The 22463-nt window shown below is 42.1% G+C and overlaps 1 protein-coding gene across 5 annotated transcripts in view; it reads right to left on the reverse strand.

The window, feature by feature from the left end:
- Positions 1-724: 724 nt before the first annotated feature.
- Positions 725-22463, reverse strand: part of CREBBP (CREB binding protein) — a 97475-nt gene continuing 75736 nt past the window's right edge. For all 5 annotated transcript variants that reach the window (XM_056338684.1, XM_056338683.1, XM_056338682.1 and 2 more), the window contains 12 exons: positions 21328-21408; positions 20527-20583; positions 19235-19312; positions 18675-18742; positions 14544-14694; positions 13539-13685; positions 12980-13093; positions 12346-12511; positions 10776-10943; positions 7419-7580; positions 6865-7146; positions 725-5184 (listed from right to left, as the gene is read on the reverse strand). In XM_056338684.1, the coding sequence (XP_056194659.1) occupies positions 3016-5184; positions 6865-7146; positions 7419-7580; positions 10776-10943; positions 12346-12511; positions 12980-13093; positions 13539-13685; positions 14544-14694; positions 18675-18742; positions 19235-19312; positions 20527-20583; positions 21328-21408 (3643 nt within the window). In that variant the 3' untranslated portion in view covers positions 725-3015. The remainder of the gene's footprint in view (positions 5185-6864; positions 7147-7418; positions 7581-10775; positions 10944-12345; positions 12512-12979; positions 13094-13538; positions 13686-14543; positions 14695-18674; positions 18743-19234; positions 19313-20526; positions 20584-21327; positions 21409-22463) is intronic.

Here is a 22463-nt window from a genome sequence, read left to right on the forward strand (position 1 = left end):
ACCAAGTTGCTGCAGCTCAACGTTCAGATTTAAGCACCTTCTTCCCCTCCAGAATTCCTTAAGGGGGAAGGTCTTGGCCACCCCCTCTGGTGACAGAGCTCCCACACTGATCTCCAGTGCGTTCCTGCCTTATGAACGCTGGTGCTCTGAAGATGCCTTTCATCGCCAGCTCCTCTCCCATCAAAACTCAGGCAAGGACCTAAAAAAATCAGATGCTCAGTCCCAGACACACTGAATTTCCCAGGGAGACTGGAGCGAAGTCCCCCCCTCGCCCCCCAGACTGCAGGGGCCAACGTCAAGCACGGCCCCTACTCGTGTCTGACTCCAACTTTGCGTTTCCCTTCTCTCCCTGGCAAAATACCTGCTTTTATCTAAAACAACCACTCCTGCAGGCTGGGATTACTGGATCTAAATCTGTCCCTGGTTCTGTGCTCTCAACATACTTCAGGTTGTACGTATAAGCATTCCAGTATTCGCTTCCCATCAGTTTGGCTTTTTTTCCTCCGTTCTTCCCTGGGAACGGGAACCCAAGGGAGCTGCAGCCCCAGAGCTGCGCCACCTCTGTGCTCCGAACAGGACCCGGCTTATCCAAATCCGGAAGCGGTGCCGATGTTTTTAAAGCAGATGCTACTTAAAGGTATTAGCGAGATTTGAGTGCAGTTATCTTAACCTCAGGTGTCAGGCTTCGCCGATCCCAGCGGGCACCAGCCAAGTGGAACCATCCTTCAATCCAAGCAGTTTTACCAGCTTTTATTAGAAACACCAGCACATTTCAAGTTTCCTCTTTTTGATCACAAATATAGTATTTTTCCTCTTTTTAAGTACACAGCATGAGACACAGCATCAGGGCTTTCCATCTTTTTTTTTTTTTTTTTTTTTTTTTTACAGCAATTTCTTTTGGACAAGCTTTGGGTTAGTGTTCACTGACCTCACCCCAGCCCCAAATTTTGACATCTTGAATTGCTGAAGACAATTGCATGGGCAGATGAATCCAATGGTGGTGAAAAACGTACAATAGTTAAAAGTTTGCAAGAAAAGTTTAAGCAGAGACCCTCTACAGTTAAAAAGAACGGCGTAGCGCCGCCGCGCACTACTATTTTCACAGTACGGGGATAAAAGTTGAGATCAATCGTTTGCTCTTCTCCCCCCCGTCCTCCCAACCGCATTCCACCACCGCCGTTAAGGCCGGAGGAAGCGCTAACTGAATGTGACAAGCCAAGCCGGGCCACCGCGCTGGGTTTTTGCTGCAAATCCCACGCCAGTCGCACGTCATCGAGAAGCCTGGAGGTCTGAGGGACGGCGCTTTAGGCCAGCTGTGGTTTTAGCTCGCACCTAACGCTGGGAAAGTTTCCCTGGACGACTTAACTCCAAGAAAGCAAGTCACTGGGGGGAGGAGGGGCAAGTATCCCAGGAACATGAGGGCATGGTGACAGGATATTAAAGGGAACATGTACATGATTTGTTATTTTTTATTCCACAGAAAACCCTCAAATCTAGACTCAGAGTTAACAGCAGAAAAATAGTGTTAAAGTCAATAGGTTCATATTTTACTGTAGACTAAATAAATTAGCCTAGAATTAACTCAATACTCTCTATTTTCCTTTCATTGGTGATCCTTCTCTAAATTAATGCAGTTTTTAAAAAGCAACGGCTATTAATAATTTATTCCAGTTAACCCTTATGGATGAACACCTGCAAAGAGTCAATGTATGGGAACCATTCCCCGCTCCTCTCCCTCCCCGAAAAGGAAACAATCACTAAAGGGTGTTGTAAAACAGACATGCTACCTACAGTACTCCATGTATCGTGCCACTCCTATCGATGCCTCTGGCTGCTCTGTGTAATGAGTGAATATCCATAGCTATGTCTTACAAAGAACATGATCAAAAAATATATAAATAAATAAAAACCTTAAACATTCTTACATGGATTTTAAAGAACAGAATACATGTTAAAAACTTCAGTAATTTATATCAATTTTAAGCAATACTTTATATACAATGGAAAAAAGACATGCATAGTCCAAATACAATGTTGAAAACAGCATTTTCATAACAAAAAACCCAAACACTAAGTGTTAATACCATGTACATGAATTCAAGAAGGACCACCCTTTTTGTCTGTTGCACACAGTTTATTTAACAATATGATATTATAAGTAAGAAATGAGTTTGTTTTTTTTTTTTACCATTCTATACAGTGATTGAATCTTCTTGGATTTCTTATTTATAGTTATTATAGCGCTTGCATGATTTACACTAGAATTGCTTTTCCTCATTTCAAGTTTCACACAGAAGAAAGAAAGAAAAGAATGCTTCTTCTCTATTCAAATCAGCACGGTCTAAGAGTGATCATCCCTATTTTCATCTAAAACCAGTTTTATCAGAGAAACAAAGCAACAATTTCTACATCTGCAAGACAAGGATTTTGGCATTGGCCAATGTGTGTTTTTGTGTGCAAGAGTCAATTCCTATCTTTCCAGGGGTAATACTTCAACGCCTGCAGAGTTCACTATAGAAAAAAAATCTTCCCGCAATGTGTCAAAGTTACCAGGATACATTATAATGTTGCATTATTTCAGGAAACAGTTTCTGAATATTATTTTTTCTTCTTTTAAACGCAAATGTTTGAAGTCTTGAAAATACAAATAAAAAATATGAATATAATGAACTTGTTTTCCCCATTAAAAAAAAGGTATGAGTCAACAGCAACAAAAAAATAAAAACCAAAAAAACCCACAAAAGAGACCAGATATTTTAACCGCCTGGCTTTAACAAAAAAATATATTCTTTGTATTGTTTTTGTTTTTTGTTTTTGTCTTTTTTGTGTTTTTTTTTTGTTTGTTTTGTGTTTTTTTTTAAACAGCAATTCATTCTTCCATGTGTAGGAAGCAGCAGTTCCATCTAGGATTCAAAACAACCCAGATGTCTGAATTTTCAGTATAAAATGTCCAAGAACACGAAAGGAAAAAAAAGAAAAAAAAAAAAAAAAAAGGAAAGTGATGCTCCCATAATGCTACAAACCCTCCACAAATTTTTCTAATGTGTCCCCGGTGGTGTCACCGACCAGAGACAATTCGTTAGACAACGCACTCCTGTTCGGGGTGTTTAGTTGTGGAAGCATTGCACTCTGTTCTGGGTTGCCCAAGTGTCCCTGATCCATGGAGCTAGCCATAGTAACTGCGAGTCCTGGGTGGGGGGAACCAGTCTGGGGAGAGACGTGGTGAGGTGACGGTTGGGGCTGTATCCTGGGTGACGGGCTGGAATGTGGTGGCTGGGACTGGGGACGGGGAGACTGAACGGGTGCTGGGGACCGCACCTGGTTGCTGAGGGAGGTGGCGATCTGCTGGCCAGGGAGATGAGACGCCTGCGGTTGTCCTGAGAGCATGTGCTGCTGTGGGCTCATGGGGTTGGGCTGGCCGGGGGACCCTATCTGCTGCTTCATCTGCTGCTGCTGCAGGATGCGCTGCTGCAGTGCTTGCTGGATGTTGGGAGTGCCGTCTGCCCCCATGCCGGGCTGGCCCATCTGGTTCAGCTGTCCCATCTGAGCCATCTGTCCCATGGACCCCCCCTGTATCGATATATGCTGCTGCATCCGCTGCTGCTGCATGGCTTGAGGGTAACCTCCTGGTCCTTGAGGCTGCTGGAACTGGTTATGTCCTGCCATCCCTCCTGCCATGCCAGCCCCTCCTTGCTGCTGCTGCTGTTGCTGCTGCTGCTGCAGTAATTGCCGCCTCAGGATTTCTCGGTACTGCGGACTCATGTTTGCCATGCTGGGGTTGTGGCCGGGGTTCATAATGTTTATCGCTTGTCCCTGGGGATTCATAGCTCCTATCCCTTGCTGCTGGGGAGGAACGCTCGGTCGCTGCACTCCTGCTTGCATCGCGTTCATGTTCTGCAATCCTGCTTGAGCGTGCATGCCTGGCTGTTGCATGCCGGTCTGCGGCTGCTGCATCCCAGGCTGGGGCTGTATGCCCGCTTGCGGCTGCATCCCAGGCTGGTTAGCCACGTATTTGGCTGTTCTTTGCTTTATAAAAGCTGCCATAAGCTGAGGGTTGGATTTAAGGATATTAAGAACCTGCTGCTGCTGCTGCGGAGAACTTGGTGATTTCAAGGTCCTCAGTAAGTCCTGAAGTGCATTTGGGGGGATGCTCCGCGGCGGCTGCTGCACGCCTGGCATCCTCGGCCCGGCCACCGCTTGCGGTGTCGCCATCGGCATCACCGGTCTCGCCATTCCCGGCTGCATCGGTTGCTGCTGTGGCATCGGAGGCGACTGCCACTGCCCAGGCTGCATGTTGGACATCACTGGACCGCTGACGGGGTTGGGCCGGGGTACATTCATGCTGACTTGCTGCATCTGGTTCACTGAACCCACCGTCGGGTTTACTAGTCCTGGGCGACCAGGAGGCAAACCATTGTTAATGTTGTTGACCCTGTAGAGCTGCTGCTGCTGCTGCGCAGCTTCTCGCTCGATCTGCCGAGCCGCTTCCACCGCGGCCGGCGGAGGCTGAGCCGGAGGTGGAGGCGCGGAAACCGGGTTCGCAGGTTTTCCTGTTGAAACAGTAGTAGGGGGCTGAGTTCTCGACACGCTGGGAAAGCCAGCCGGTGACATACTTACAGGGGAAGGCTGGGGCTGGGGAGGAGGCTGCGGTGTTTGCGGTGTACTTGGCTGCTGCGTAGGGGTACCAGGCGTTGCTGAGGTAGGAGAAGGCAAACTTTGCTGAGGCACGTTTCGGGTGTTCATGGTAGCCATCCTTCTGCGCATGAGCTGAGCCTGCTGCAGGCGATGCTGGATCTGCTGCTGTCGAAGCTTGTGTTTGATATTGAGACAGAATGGCACAGGGCATTTGTTCTCTTGGCAGTGTTTGGCATGGTAGCAGCAAAGAGCTATGAGCTGTTTGCACACCGGACAGCCGCCGTTGGTCTTGCGCTTGCAGCCCTTGGTGTGCTGGACAACCCGTTTCATCTTCTGGCAGGATGGCAATGAGCAGTTTGCATTGCGGCACTGACAGGCATGGACAAGGGACTGAATGCAGCGCTGGATGCTCAGTCGTCGCGACTCCTGGGGGCTCTTTGACTGTTGCTCCCCTTGGCTGTTGCTCTCATCATCCAGACCCAGGCCCCACTTAACCATCTTGTGGTCATGGCTCTTAGTGTTGTAGCAGTTAATGCAGAGGTCGTAGTCCTGAAAGCAGAGAAAACCCAAAGTTCAGCTGTTTACAGAGCACTAACCACACCAGCGAAAGAGCAGGGGAGTCAGAGCGACGCTGGGTGAGCAATGCCAGCCTGGTGTGGAAGGACAATTCTGGGTTTCAGTGGGAACGAGCACACGGAACAAGAGCAGGGCAAGAGCCGCGTGCTGTGAACAGTTTCAGTGTACACCTGGTACACCAAGGGAGAGAGCGGCTGCATACGGGGACAGTGGGACCGGACCTTCGGGGCAGGGAGCGCTGGGCAGCCGAGGGCAGGAGCCACGACAGCTGCCCCAGCAAAGCGAGGCAGCAACCGCAAGTCTCGACTAGGGTGCACAGCAATGCAAACAGGGGCTGTAATTGTGGCGTCATTTTATTACATGAAAGAGTCCGGCAGGAACTGGGTATTTTTCCTTTCTGATGACAGGAACTGTTTACTTGTCTGTGATGTCTGCTGGGGTGTCTACACAAGGGGGGCCAAAACCTCCAACCAGCAGGAGAAATGTACCATCACTGCCTAAAAAAATAAGGGTTGGCTCTCCATTTAGCTATCCTTAGTGTAATTACTGCCTAATAATAACTACCCCAAAACATGTATTTTTTAATCCCTACGCCAACCCTCAAATCAAGCACAACTTTCACGCTAAGGCAGACGTTTATCTGAAAACCTGCTCAACCCCCACCCCCCCTGCCTTTTTCACACCCCTGTTCTTTTTCTGCTGGCGGAAGGGTACTCCCTTACACGGGAGTACCCAGAAAAAACCTAAAGGCCATACCTCCTTCCACCACTTAGTTCCCCTAGTGTGCACCATCCATTTCCAGCAGCCTTGCCTCAAGAAGTCCTGTTCAATGCTTTCCTCAGAGGGATTAATTAAGACTCTTCCAACACAAACCTGGCAATAACCACTGTAAAAATCTAGGCTGCGCTTACTCATTTTGGCTTTTTGTTCAGCTGCAGCCAGAGGTTATCACAAGCCTCTGGAGGCTACCCTTTCTGCAAGTCCACTGGTAGAATTCCATGCACAGCTGCTCTCTAACATAGCACAGTGGAAGCCATCTACGCTGCGAAAGGACTAGTCATTAAAAGCATCGAGCCAGGCTACGAAGCCACTTGGTCTGATCCAAAGGGCAGGTAACCACTAACGCTGGGCCAAAGAGACAATGATGAAGTTGTGGCAACCTCCTCACCCAGCTCCACAGCAGCCCGGACACACGCCCGGCTGCACTCCCTCCAACATGAGGCACCATGTGTAAAGCAGAATGAAGGAAGAACCTTGCAGAAAGGCACGTGAACCTCTCTCGTGGACATCCATCAAATGTGGGTGAGCTCGTGCCCTGCAGATTCAGACTAGTCTTGACGCAGTCACACCCCACCACCCAGTCCTAAAGTTCTTTAAGTTTAAAACTGTCTGTGCAAAAGAGCCACAGTTGAATAAACGACGCAGCAGTAGCTGTTCCAGAGTACTGGCGTTTTCCTTGCTGAGAAATTAAAAGCACTTATTCTAGAAGAAGAGATATCCCACTGTGGTAGTCGTGCTCCCTTAAGGATCAGCAGCCCTTTTACAGCATAGGCTTAATTTCGAGGAAGCTTGGGCAATATTTTTTAAAAATAAAATTATCGAGCATGGTTGTAGGGGAAGAGAGAGCAGATGTCTCTGGTGATATACACCTACCTCACAGACAGTGCAATGCCACCTTGTTTCCACATGATGTTTGCACTCATTGCACGTGTAGACAAAGCGATCCTGCCCTTGAGTGTGCAGTTCTACCAGCATGCAGAGCGTGGACCACTTGGACCGGCGTAGCGAGGAGAACTCCCAGTGCTTATCTCTGGCTAAGGTGAGGAAGGCATCTCGCCCATCCATCAAATCACAACTAAGTAATGGATCAGGGTCCACAATGGGAGGCAGGGTGTTAATTACAGGCCCAGCATGTAAATGAATCACAAAAAAGACCTGCAGATAAATGGGGGGGAAAAATAAAAATAAATGAGGTTAGATAATCTTGCAGGAAAAAGCTCATGTTCCGTGGCAGTAATGGTATGCTACAAACATTATCTAATCAACTTCATTTAGGCTTATCTCTTCCAATATGTTGTTGCACAACAGAAAAAAGTTCTAGTGCAATCACAACCTTTACTCCTCCTGATTTTTCACTTCTCAGTATCACCAGGCCTGGATTTACAGGATTAAAATCTTCTCTGGACACTGCATTATTGTGACAGTACCTCTTTATGCTTCTCCATAGTGGCATACAGCTTCTGAGACAAATCATTGGACACATTTGGCATGCTGGGTTTCTTCTTGTTAGCTCTGCTGATGCTACTCTTATTCTTGTTGGTTTTTTTGTTGTTCTTTTTCTTGGCGTTCTTGCTGTCGCCCTGGCTTCCCTGCAATAAATGCACAGGAGAGGTGTTACACTTTACAGAGCTCTCCCCCATTCACTGTAGCTGAAAGAGCAACGCTTCTGCCGTCAATAGCAGAACTTTGTGCCAATGCCTGCGAATCAGCAATACCGTGTTAAATATATACTATCTTCCAGGAAAAATCAAAAGCCAAACTGGCAGGCAAACAAATTCAAACACTGTTTAAAAATAGATTTTTAACGTATGCATACACATTAAATAATTTGTATCTTAGACTTTTTTTTTCCCATCTCAAACACTGTACTTCAGCTTCCACTGCTTGCTTTACAAGACCTTATAGATACCTGACGATAAAATGAGTTATACATAAAATAAGATTTAAAAATGTTCCAGAAGTGCAGTGTTTTGCTTTGTCGTGATTTGTGGTTTCACATACTTGCTTGAGCTCTGACTTTACTGCTTGTTTTACAGGATTTAATTATGGGCTAGAAAAGAACATGCAGGATTTGAAACTAACAAAATGCTTTACTCTCCATTCTGAAGACTTATGGCTGCATATGCAACTCCAAAAATAAAAAAATATCCCCCAAAACCTTCACTTGTGTCTAAATTACAACACAGACCACAGTGACCATATACTGAACACCAGATATAAGCGGAGAGTAAAAAATAGCAGATGATGCTATTTAGATGACCTGCGAAAACAGAAATAACTTTTAGAGACTTCTTATGTCCTTGAAAAATAAAAACCCAAACCCTCAGCAGGGAGCTTGCCACTCAGCAAAAATCCCCTCCCTAACTGCTACAATGTGGGTTATCGTAATATTAAAAATAAGCTACTGAAAGGCTCTGAGAGATATATATACACACACACATACATATATACAGACACTCAGATGTGCACAAGAAAGTTTCATGAACACGATGTACAAGCAAACACAGGGTTTACCCACAAGCATATTTAGTCAAAGAAAACAAAAATATTCCAACTGAAGAACACAATACTATATACAGAACTGTTGCCGTCCTTCCATTCCATTAATTAGGCTTACATAGGAATTCCCTGTCCAATCTTGGGTTTTCTGTAACTAATTTTATTGCCTTTTTGATCAAACCTGTTTGGAAATTAAAATTATACTATTTCCTGGGAAACCAGACAGAGCTCTGAGTGATTTGAAGGCATTCAGAAATGAGCTACTGTATGTTCCCACCTTGACTTCTCTTCCCCAAAATTTTCTACCCCCGATGGACGCGGAGCCTGTTCTCCTTTGCCTATGTGTTCTGAAGCCTCAGTGTAAGATTAAAAAATGTAAACACAAAAAGGAACAACAGATTGAAACTTAGCCAACAGTATAAGTCTTAAGTTTTATTTCTATTCCACCTTTAGCAAGTTTGCATTTGGTCAACTGTACAAAGCTATTCCAAAATGTTGTGAGTGCCAAGATTGGTTTCGTACTACTTCGTTTTGATAGCATTTAACATATCCAGCCAGGTTTGCCAGAGACGCCGATGGCATGGTTACTCAGGGAGCCTTCACAATCCTTTTTCAAGAATTTCTAAATACTTACCACCTCTTTAGATTCTCCTTAACTGATACTTGCAGCACACGTTGACTTTCAAAAGCTTTCTCTCCACATATACAAAGCTTAGGACTAAGAATTTAAAAAGAGATTGACAGATTCTGTAGGGCGAATTGCAAAGATTCATCAAGTGCTTCTAGACATGGCGATCCCCATGGCTGGGCACAGTTTCCTCCATGAAATGACACAAGTTTAAGAGACCGCACTGGAGAAGTTCTCATGCTTTTAATTTCATTCCTTTTTTCTACGCGAAGTGGCAAAGACCACACTGTTATGTGTTTTGTTGCATTCTTGGATGACATCTTCAGCAACCTGAATGCAGATTTTGTTTCCCTGCTATCCCAAGCAACATCAATGGCAGTAAGTGGGGAAAAAAAGGATGCTAGCAGTCAAGGCTGCATCTCCTCACTTTAGGCAGACAATTTGTATGAATTTCACAGTTAGCTGTTCTGCGCTTTTTAAAACACTTCCCCCCCCCACCCACCCCCCTTAGATGCAGAGGTTTACACTGGTGTTTTCACTGGAAGGGCGTGCTACAATTTACTGGAAGTGATACTGTTAGCAAAAAAGGACTGCAACTTAAATTCGAAGTCCTGTCTTTCGGTTACTTTTATACCGCTATGTTTGTTGAAATATTTCAATATTTTAAAAAGTTACATTCAGCAGGAACAGAGTGAAAACTATTAACTTCATGGGTCCATAAAACCCATAAAACCAAACTGTATTAGCTGTGAAGGAGCTGCTAAGGTTTAATTGAAAGAACTTTCTGACATAATGAAATTGATGGATTAAGGTTTATCACTCCACATCAATCACACATAATATGTACCGTATGCAAATTGTCACAGCATCTAAGCTGAAGAGAGTTTTTCCCCAGTTAAAGCTTTTGGTTCCACCTCAATCAGCCAGACTTCAGATTTCCCCACTATATTCATTTTCTAAATGCCTTGCTGCAAATCACAAGTAAAAGGGGTAGTATAGAAGTGCTGAGACCTGGTTTGGTTTTGGTTACAGATACAATCAAGACACAAATTAAAATGAACGATGAAATTCTGGCCAGAACCCTGAAAAAGGAAGTTGTTGGGTCTTCTTGTTTGTTTTTTTTATACACAGAGAGAACCCTGGTGAAGGAAAACAACCACCAGGACTGGTATTTCACACCAATGCAAAGCTTGCAATAAATACTTCTAAATTTCAGCCCCTACTGTCGCAGATGACCACAAATACCTTTGCTTAGCAGCTTTTTCAGCTTTGAAAAAATACAGCACCTTTCAAAATGCAAATACTGAAGGTGATTTGCAAAGGTGTGAACCAGAAGCTCAGCCACATGGCTGCAAGCAAATGCAGCAGTCATGATGCAATCCAAAAGTAGCTTAACACATTTCTCTGAGAACAGAGATGCTGAACTGACATAACTGACTCCTGGTTCTGTTAAAAAACCAAAATAAAATAACAAGCCATCAGTATATTTATTACCCAAGAAAAAAAAAAATCCAGAAATGCAGCTGAAGGGAACCCTAGTTTAATGTCTAATGTGAATGACCTTCTCTTCTAGTTTACTGGACGTAAATGCTCTGATTTATTAAGGAATTGTCAGTTTGTGAGCCAGAAGCAAATGTAGCATATAAAGTTAACTCACCTCTGTTGTTTCACTAGCTGCAGTACTTTCTTCCTTTTTCCTTTCCTCCTCCTCCTGCTCCAACTCCTTAATGCTTTCTTCCAGCACATTGGGCCAGAAATCACCTTCAAAGTAAGGCAGCTCCTTGGCACTCGTCAGCCTGTCCTCAGTTGCTTGTTTGAAGATGTCCTGTTAGGCGCAGAACACAGTACCAACACGTAAGTGAAGACCTCTTAGGAGAGAGGGGAGAACTACAGCCACGATCCAGCGCTACACGGAAGAGCGGTGCCTCACCTACAGCCCATGCCCCACTCCTGGCAGGCCTCTTCCGGCAGCTCCAAAACTGGCCTGGAATACCGCCCACAGCCTGCTCCTGTTCCACCTCGGAAAGCGCCGAGGCTCTCCTGAACTGACTGCAGGATGCAGGATCCTGACATGACGGGAGAAACTAAGATACCCCTGGAAAATGCAACAACCCCCTCCCTGGTAACCACACCAATTAAGAATGAAGCTACCCCACGCAACTTTTCCTACACTGCTCCTGGACAAGTGCAGGACTGTTCTAGTGCCAGCAAGCACATCTCACCCAGCCCTTTCCCTTAAAAATCTGAAAGCACGTGAGCACTTCAGTGCGTGTGCCTGGGCTGTACGTCACAGGGGCGGTAAGCCTGGCAACTCCAGGAGGAATCACTGAATGCACCAGCAAACTACTACACACAGGAGTACTAAAGCCTGGTTGCAGAAGGGTGTGTGTGTGCAGCCTGCATCCTTCGCTGACTGCTGGCTGAAGCTCTCTGGGGCAACTGGCCAGGATTGGGGACCACCAAGAGGAACAGGTGCCTCATACAGTTGTTTTGGAGGTGTTTTTTTAAGTGCATTGCATTTAACAAGCACGTACAAGACTAGCCAATCTTCTCTGGATTAATTTCAGGACCACCTTATTAGGAGAGACACAGATTTTCTAGCTCTTTGCTATGCCAGATCAGATGCCAGGGCTTGCTATCTGCGCTTCTATTCCACACATCTAGTAACTGTCACTTGCAATCAAAACATCTCTTTTTTTCCTCCCCGCACTGTCACTACCACGAGGAAATTTTTGTAAAGTTTAGCACGTAAGGAGTGGCAAATGCTACCTCTGCCATCACCTTTGCCATCTTTAACTTATTTCCTTGGGTATGTGTGTGACATTCTCCAGTTATGAAAATCATCCTTTTTCTCTTCAAGTGAAGAAGCTGTTTTAGAAGCAGTTTTTTTGACTTCACACTAGAGGTCCAGTGTTCCACCCCATCAAGCAAGTAACTTCTATAAACCTTAACAACCTACACACACTTCCTTGCCTGGAAAACTGCAGTGAAAAAGAAGTATGTGAAGGCAGGCTCTTGCGCACTTCTTTTAATGCAGAAACCAAACCTAAAGAATTTTCAGCCTGAAAGACAGAACCCTCCAGAAAAATCTAAGAAAACGCAGCCACTAGCTGAGAATAAAACCCCTTGTACAGTACTATGATGGTTTCACGCATTATGAAACAGTATTAGCTACCTTCAAATGAAAAGCCCCCCAAAATTAGTTCATGAAATAAACAGTAGCAAACCTTGTAGTCGTGAATGATTCTCTCAGCAAATGCCTTGTCCAGCATCTTCTTATACCATTCTTGCAAACGTTTGGGTTTGGGTATTTTCTGATCAGGCGGATGGCAATGAAAAATATAGTCATCTCCTTCACTTGGGGGACAGGCCCAGATGTGTCCTGTCACATACCTGTGTTTCACACACAAGAAAAAAAATAGTCTTAACCATTTTGACTACCACCTTAAAAATAACTCAGACAAACAGATATAAATTCAGACCTCTGGCTTCCTTTTTTTTTCCTTCTTCTTTTTTCCCTCTTTTTTCTTTGCAACAAAGATACTGAGGCAATAACCTCTATTTGTACAAGGGATGAGAAAAGGTCTCAGATATAATAGTGAAGCTTAAACATCAAGTGAACCTCTGATAAAAAGAATGATATGCTGCCAGTTTAAGAACCCTAACAACAGAAAAAACACCTTAGTGATAATATCCAAATTTCTCTCTCCACTGCAGAAGAGGCATGGGTTCCACACATCTCAGAGAGGGCAGAAGAAAATAGACACTATCCCAAGTGAAAAGCTACTTGGCATCCTGGATTAAAAACAAAACAAAAAAAAAAAGCTACGAAAAAGATTTATGTACAAAGATCTCACTCACCCAAGTTTCTTCACATACTCCAAATATCCAATGAGGATTTCATGATAAACTGCAGTTCGGAGACAACGGGGGCGGAAGAAATGAATACTATCTAGATACGATATGTACACACGCCTATAGTAATGAGAGAAGAATGATAGAAAATCATGTACGGCTGAACGTCTGCTTTGTCTGCTGAGAGCTGACTTGTATACTAGATACATATACAGCCATACTGAACAAAGACAAATTAAAGATGACATTATTCTAATGCATATTTAAGCATCTTATCATAATATAAACAGTTCTCAAAAGCAAAAGATGGGCAGAATCTTTTTAGACATCAAGAATATACATAGAGAGACAAACTTTAATACAGAATATAAGAAACTGTAACATTTTACGTGACACTTGCTTTCCCCTTCAAAGCCACCTGCAGTCACAGGGTAGGACTTATTTGTGCCACATAATTGAAATGTATCTCCTGTTCTTCTGTGTTTGAGAGTAACTGCCCAGTGAATGTAGCAAGATGTTCTCTGTGCATGCACCTCCAGTACAGGAAGCACAGAAAGGAGAGTACCTTGTATTTGGAGGGGGGCAATCCGAGCCGTACTCCTGTACGTGCATGCCGAAGAAGCACACATCTACTCCGTCTATCTCCTCAAATGCAAATAGAGCTTTGGTACGGTAAGGGAAAGATTCTGACATCTCACCAGAATCCACAAATCTGAATGAAAGGGTGATGAAGAACAGGAGGGAAAAAAAAAAAAAAAAAAGGGATAAAAAAACAAACAACAAAAAGCCTATTATTAAATCTGTGTCCTAAAAGAACAAGGAAATGCTTTTCAACCTTATTTTTAAGGTTTATTTTATTATTATGCAGAAGTTAAACAGGGTCAGATCAGAGCTGCATTAAAACAGGGAGTCCTGTTACTGTGAAACTCACAGAAAGACAGTTTCCACATATAGCTAACGTATGACTGCACAGGCAAGCATTGAGTACAAGAGCATCCTCAGAAACCACAAGCCTTTAAATATATTGCAGAGTAGAAAACCTGATACATTATGGTGAAGTGATGTCACATAAACACTGTCTTTATGAATTAAAGCCAAAATACTTAATAGAATAAACCTTTTCAGCTTTTCATTTACGAGGAAGCAAATGAAAAATAACTTTTGAAAGCTAAAGTACTTCTAAAAACACAGCAAAATGAAGGAACAGTAAGGAACAGAATCTCAGCAACTGTTTCAAACTAAACTATGAATTTTGTAATGCTAAGCAAAATGTGGTCAGACTTTCTCAAGATTAATAATACAAAGTCACAGTATTATAATCAAAACCAGGCTGTCCCCACTACTCCCCCCCCCCCCCCCCCCCAGTCAAAATACAACTGTCACCTCCTTTGAGTTTATTTACTGCATACTGCTTTTTTTACCTTTCATAATCTCCCTTATGCCTAAGTTTCAAATATGTGCAGAGGGATTAAGGTGCAAATTGGCACAATTTCGCAATATTTATGCAGGGAAACTCCAAAATTAAAAGAAAAAAAAAAAGATTGCATTTATTGTAATTAATAGAACTAACCTGGATTTCATTCCTGGTTTAACTTCTACTGTCTTATCTGAACTGGCTACTACTCTGACAAAGACCTCTCCAGCTTCAGGATGATTCTGTCGCCGTAAAAATTTGTTTACTCTGTCTTCCAAATGGTTTCCTAAACGTGTAGTCTGTAGCCCTAGAAATGAAGGGGGAGAACATGACGGAAACGTTATTACTAGAGAAATCACTGTTAAGTTCAGGGTGTTACCGTGCTTGTAAAGTCTTTCAGCTTGCTTCTCTGTATAGTAGCAGTAGGCTTTTTTCCCCTTTGTATGAAAATTTGATGTTTTTATTTACGCAGGCAAAATTAAAAAAGCAAACCCATCCATGTTTTTACACAAGCCTTATGTGTTCATACCCTGCTGCAGAAGCTAAAAGCACTATAGTGGGGAAATTACTTAGTAAGTGAACTAACAAAGGCGGCTTTACATAGCATTTTTAAATTTGCAGGCTTATTTTATGAACACTGCAAATGTTTTCTCCTAACAAAAACACTATCTGGCTGTTTGACAGAGATTACATCATTTTATAGATCTGGCTCAATGCCACACCTTTTCAAGCAAAGCAAAGCAAATCAACAGAAATGAAAAGCCTTTTGACTTCAATGGAGATTTCATTGCTTTTCCTTTTCTTTTCTTTTCAAGAGAGCTTTTAGATTGAACAGTTACAGTAATCTGCACATAAAGCTTAAATAGTTCTTGCACAGCGATAGAGGTCTTTAAAAGTTCAAGTCCACATATTGTCCAGACCCACTCTCTTGGTCTCTATAATTAGCTTTTGTCAGGAGAGCTGTTTTTGTAGTATTACAGGATGCGATGGTTTTCAAATAAATCCACACAAAATTAGAGAAATTAAGATGAAGATTTTGGTTTAAATTAAGAAAACAGAAGTAGCACACTATTTTGACTTGAAGATTTATGACTATTTCTCTTCTCCTGCTGTACTTATTTTACCAGCTCGTATTTCTACTTCATTTTTATGGTCAATCTGCTATCTCTTCCAAAGCAATGGTGCAATCTACAGATGTTCGTTTTCCTAAAATGCATTTAATTTTCAGCTCTCCATTGCTTCATTTTTCGGTCGTTCTTTGGCTACTGACAGAGAGCTGTTGGTTCTTCTTCCTGACTACTGAGTTTGCATACAGAATGCTGCACTGAAACATCTATGCTAAAAATTATTTTAGGCTCCAATACTGGGGAAAAAGAGTCACGTATATTCAAAGGAAGATCTTGCTTTTTAAGGGATTTATACACTTACTATTTTTTTTTAATCAGTTTATAGAGATCACAAAACATGGCAATCTTGTTTTACATCTTTTAGTCTGTCCCCTTGTCCAGTGAGATTCTGTGGTCATAACCAGCACAACACAGTTTAAGTATCATTTACTTGCGGCCCAATAATTAAATTTAAAGGCAGGTTAAAGTAAAAATACACTATGCCCTTTACCAGTTCCAATACACTGGCCTTTCCCAGAGTTTCCCAGCCGAATACAATATACTGGGCTTTCCACAGATTACAGAAGGCAGTTGATTTTAAAGGAAATTCAAAGAACTGTAAAGAAAATTCACAAATAATTTCTGCAGGAATTATTTCGTTTTGTTGATTTCTCTGAAGACAGAAAAAAAACCCAGCTCCATTTCAGCTAATGAGTTGGTACATTTTTAGAAAGCCATTTTAGTTAACTCTACTGTCTTGTTGTGTTTTCATTTTATCATCTTTCCAATGCTAAGCAACCAGAGGGTATCTGCTTCCTTCCTTATGTTGCAATGCATTAAGACTTGAAAAACAAACAAAAAAAAGACCAGATAAGCAGATAAAAGAAACAGGCAACACTAAGATTACATGCACTGTAAATAGAGGATCTAAAACCTGCATATTTTATTAGAACATGCAAATCCTTTGGGAAATCAGCTTGATTTTGGTTCTTGGACACCTCTAACATAAGTACTTCCAGTAAAAGCTCAGGCCTCAACAAAAACTGCAGCACAGACTTGAAAAAAGACATAGGGCAGATAGGAAGAAAGTCAGACTTCTGGCTTACTGCGATTTTTTTTTCAGGAAAGTACTCTGGGTGACTTATTTGTCTGGATATCTTGTCTTTGAACATCTCTGCATTAGCTACTGGTTAAGTAATATTGGTAGATTTTCTTAGTAAGAAAAAGACTTCAAAAGTTTGGAATTTCACAGCATAATCCAGCTGTACACTGGTTTACAGGTTGTATTTGGCTTGCTGTCAGTCAGTTTTATGCAACTTGTGATGTGGTTAAGATAACCATTTTTACTTAATATACCTTAGAAATATGAACATTATCATAACAGCTAACCAACAGCTTGCAGCTGAGGGACATGCTATCTTGATTATTAGCAGTTGTGCTAGCACGCTTGAGAGCACGGAGAAATATTGATGGCAATTCTGTAAGTAAAGGTTTTTATGGGGACTGAGGGGGAGAGGAAACATGGTAATGTTTCAAACTTTCATCACTCGTGTTTGTTTTCAGGTTAGTAGTAAGACCATGGTTTTGACAAGAGCAGGCTCTCTTTCCTTGTTCTGGTGTTTTCACTAGAGCGTTGTTAAAGAAAACTGATCTCAGGAGCTGAGCCCACCAGTGGATTACAGCTGGCAGCAGGACTCCAATCGTCATGTGAAAAAGAAAACAAGATAGCCAGACAGCAAGGAAATGAGAAAGAAAAGATCAGTGGAAAGGAAAAAAGCACCATTATTTCCCTGTCCAGACCTCCAAGGAACAGAATGGTTAATGGTTACCTTGAACTAAATGGCTGGTTACTCAAACTTTAAGTGACGTCACAGAACAACTGCAGACATGGAAGGAATCGCATACTTATTTAAGACAATTTACATCAATATATGCTGTAAAGTCAGCATATAATAGTAGAGACATCTATTTAAAATGCTTATCTAAGCCTACATTTTTAATTCATCATTTTATTAATGTTCTCCTACAATCTTAATCTGTCTTTAATGAGACTAATTTTAATCTTTTTAACAATACTACCTTCTTCCATGCGTCAGGTTACTCCAGAGACCGTTTTGATAACTACAACTTAGCATGTCTCATACAGCATTATCATCTCCAAATTACCCCCCTTCGAATCTCTTATTATGCAATCAACCACAAAGTTATCAAGAAGTTAGATTTAATGCAAAACCATGCCTTTATTACAATTTGGAAGATTCAGGCTTGCAAAGTCACAGCATGACAAGGTAATAATGCCCAGAACTTCCAAGGACCAAAGAAGAACAGGGGAGGAACCAAGTGTACCTGCAACTTCTAGTTCAAGTGGCTGAATCACCCTCTTGGCTTCTACACTCACTTTATTTTTCTACCCCATGCCACTGACACTGCATTTCCAATGCTAGTCCCTACTCTCTTCCCTGCCTCCCCAAAACATGTACGAGTAGAAGTTATCAAATTCTGTTGTCTGATGTTAAATGCATGCAAAGAACACCTGTGTAAGGATTACTAAGGAGACTCGGACAACTTGACCTGACATCTTCTGGCACTCTCTTTAGTGCCCATTTTAACACAATTATTTATGACAATGGTTACTTCCAAGAAAATCTGGACACATAGTACAATGGGTTACTAATTCCAGCGGACAGTTCTTATACCACAGTCCACTCCAGAAGCAAGAAAAGCTCTTCAAATACATTAGTACTTGGCACCACCACAGCACACCTGAAATGCAGTACACCTCGTTACTACATGTTATTTGAAGGGCACAGAGGTGACAGTAACTTACCACAGTTTCAGCGCTACGTGGAAACATGCCTGAATACAGCCAGTGAAGTGCATGCAGGCTTATGTTTCTCCTGTTCTGTTTCCCCCTCCCTTTTTATTTTTTTTATCTTATAAAACTAAGGACATGGATACCTCAAGCAGCATTAAGACTGACCAGAAACACATGAAGAGCAGGTCTTTACAACACTGATTAAAATTCCGACAGCTGCCAAAGCCTTGGGCTACACTACTCCGCGTTTTGCAAATGTTCCTGTACTCTCTGTCATGACTTCAGAAAGTCTCAATCAAAAAAATCTCTTAGGGGTGGCTGGGAGAAAATGAAAGTTAAAGATAAAAATAGAAATATCAGACTCACTTTTAGCACTGAATTTGTTTTCTTTGCGTGTTCTACCAGTTTTCTTCAGACAATTATCACAGACAAACCTATTGAGAAAAAAATTGTCAAACACTTAGCATAAACCCAGTATCAGCTAGCTGAAACCCAATGTTTGGATCCATAATTGAAGTGTCAGAGCACAATACAATTTTTTCTGGATTTGAACAGCTTGTATCTTTCTATTTGAGGGACTTAACACCTTTATGAGCTGGTCTAATTCTGCCAAACAGTTACACCTGCGTTTGTGCTCTGTAGTATACAAACTTACCTCCAACCACCTTCCATTGTTTAGTAGTTAGAAAGAAACCACAGAAATCTGCGTATATGAACAAGTTGGTTTCATGCACATTTTCATCTGCATATACTGAAATGAGACCCCAAACACCAAAAAAATGTATTTTATTTAGAAACGCTTCGTTCTTTTGTACTCTGTTCTTAAAAAGGCAGTGACTGCACATTAAAGAGCAAAGGCAGAAAATCTTAATTGTCTAAACCACATTGGTCTTATACAAGGAGTAAAAAACTAAGAATCGGCTTACCCGGAAGGCCAAATAATATCATAATGTAATACACAAATCTGGTGCATCTTCCGACCACACTCTTTGCAGTCAACAAACCTGAGAAGAAAAAACAGCAGCTGATCACTTTTGTTGTTAGAAAAGTAATTTTCCAGAATTCAGCAAGGACTTTTGAACCCTCTGCTAAGGATTTAATCAGCTTCAGCAGGCCCAATTTACATGTCAGTTAAAAAAAACCCCTCATTAGAATAGCTTCAATGTCATGTAAAAATAATATATATATATATAGAAAATGTACTAGTTTAAAAATGTGAAATGGGCTGTCATGCACAACTTTTCCTGGATCTTTTCTATCCTCTTCTAAGCAGAGCTCTAAGTTTTCCCAGCTTCACAGAATTCTGCTCAACAATACCTCCGCAGATTTAATTTTCAATTGTTGCAGCAACCACAAGCTGACTAAACGGTTGCTCAACTTACTGTAAACGTAAAAAACTAGTCATTCATGAATCACTGTGCCAAGAAAGCATGTATTAGCTTGTCTTTGCCTGCACGGGTCTGCTGTAGTATAGTATGTCAAAATTCTTTTTTTGGATGGGAAAACAGTTAGAGGTTTTCTCAGTCAAGACTGCAGCGCTGGTTACGAAGCCAAATACACCGGGGTCCATCCTGGCAGTCTACCTTTAAAGGTCTGGGGGAGGAGCTCTATTTAGTATTTGCAAAGATAAAGAAAGGAACCAAAATGCACTGCATATCAAACTGCCAGAGACCAAAGTAAGAGTAAGATAAAACCTCATTTCAGCTAGTTAAGGACAGTAGGAAAAGCAGCACAGTGCTACTAAAGGAATGTTCAACTCTGCTTTGACTGAACTTCCTGAGGCTAGTAAACGCAAGGGAGGAGGATGGCTCTTTCAGTGGGCTAAGCCACCAAGTGAAGAGAAAAATGTGTTTCAAAAGTCTGGCTAAACCAAGAGGAAAATGCAGAACTCCCCACCAGGTACTTAGGGCTTGGTGTGAAAGTCTGTACAATGGGGGCCGTTTTCAGCCAGTTGTGCAGAACACACCTTAGGAATTACCCAAATAAACAGAACCAGAAACTGCCATTAAACAGGCTCATATTTTCCTTCTGGGCTACCAATGGTAGAAATGAAGTTTGTATGCTGTGCTATGAACTCTAGAGAAAGATTCTGCAGCCTGTTTGGCCAGAGATGGGGGGGGGCGGGGCAGGGGGAAGGATTTTTGATTTCTGAAGGGCTGGCTAAAGGACAAGTCAAAGCGATGATATTATCCTAAGAAAAACAACACCCGGTACTTACGGCTCTGGATCTAGTGTATCATTTTTCTTCTTTTCAAACTGATCCTTAGAGATGGTTCTAGAGACAAAGAGTTAATATGAAAACTCAGTAGAACCTTTATATCAGAGGCCAAAACAACACGCTTCTCTGAATTGCAGCAAATGAGCAAACTTTAAGTCAGAAGAAAGCATATCGGTATTTATTTTCTATTCAGAGAAAGCAATTCAGTTATTTTTATTTTAAGCTACAGAAAATGTTTTTCCCATTTCACTTGTGTAAATTAAAAGCAAAATAAGAGATACCCAAGTATACACAAATTTAAAATCATAAAGAGCAAGGGAAGCTATTGTCAGTAAAGCAGCCACCTTCCAAAACGGCTCGTATTCCTCAAATCTTAGAGCATCTTATTTTCTCGTCAGGTTAAAGACAAGCCATTGGTTTCATAAACAAAAGCTGTACTTCAAAAGGTGAGACGTCTGGATTAGGCGAAGTCTTTCATTTGAAAAGGTAATGGATTAGTGACATTTATTGACACAGCTTCCACCCCCAGCCCCCAACCACGTTACCTAGCGCCTGCCAGCCCCTGCACCTAGTCCACAGGCAGCTTTTGGGCAGCGCAACTTGACGCAAGCCGGGCAGAGGAGCAGACCCCACCACAGGAACAACTGTTAATCATCTGTTACTGTGAAAGTCTCCTCTTAGTAGCGAAGTAGGTATTTCCACGCCACCACCACCAGCCACAGGGTTTTCCTATCAGCTCAGGACTACATGCCACCCCTCCTATCCCAAAAGGCAGCATGCTGGAGAAAGGAAGCTACTTACGTTTGAGGCTGGGAAGGGTCATCACCCAGGGTGACATTCTCCCCCTGGATTTCAGTGAAACACTTCTCACAGAAGTGATACCTGTCAGCAAGAAGGCCATATTTGGGTGAACTGGTCCAGCACAACACACAGCCACCCAAGCACGGAGCCACCAACCAGAGCAGGGCAGATCACCACGACGAAAGGGGGGGCGTTGTTGGTTGATTGATGGGTCAGTGTGGACAATGAGGAGGAACAGAGGGGAGGGGAGGGCAGGATTAGAGAACAGGGGAGGGAACAAACAGCACAGACGTAAGAGGTAAGACGCAAACACCAAGACAACACAGAGCAGAAAGCCAAGGCAAAGCACAGATTAGCATTCGGTCTCATTTTATACAATACTAACAACTTGTTCGTTGATCAAATTCAGAATTTGGGGAGGATTACTGAAGTAGCTACCAAGCGCTACATTTGTATAGACTTCAAATTTAAGAATTTGGATTTGATTTGCATTACTTAAGGAAAAAATGCTCTTTGATTCCAGGCTTGTGACAGACCGAGCTTCCTTTAGGGAAAAAAAAATAGCCTGTCAAAAAGCTTTACAAATACATTTATTACAGATTTAAGTAATTAGAGAATATGCTGAAAGCATTTACTGATTTGTCAGTAAAAACTGTAAAAGCAGGAACACTTGGTATAAAAAAAAAAATCTATAAAAATATTAAGTTCAAAAGTTATTTGACTGTAAGATTAAATGTGACCAATTGCTCAGCTAATATTATTTAATATAAATGAAACCAAATCCATACTCTAGACAAACATTTAACAGAAATGCAATTATGGGTCAGAGTTTCCAGCCCTTTATCTATATAAGTACAATATATGTATATATGTGCACAACATTAAATATTGTACATACATACAATATATTTATCAGGTACATTAAAGATGTGGAATTAAGCTTTACAAATTGAATGTGAGGCTAGGTACAATTTTTGGTCACCAGACCAAGAGCCAATCCAAGTTATACTCAGCAAAACCAACACTGCAGTTTAACAAACCAAGCTGAGTAAATTGGAATACAACTCTACAAAAATACAATCTGCATTTGAAAAAAAACCAACAAAATCAAAGTAACACAGATTTTGGTGGGGTTT

This window comes from Falco biarmicus, chromosome 4, assembly GCF_023638135.1.
Source record: "Falco biarmicus isolate bFalBia1 chromosome 4, bFalBia1.pri, whole genome shotgun sequence".
NCBI classification, from domain to species: domain Eukaryota; kingdom Metazoa; phylum Chordata; class Aves; order Falconiformes; family Falconidae; genus Falco; species Falco biarmicus.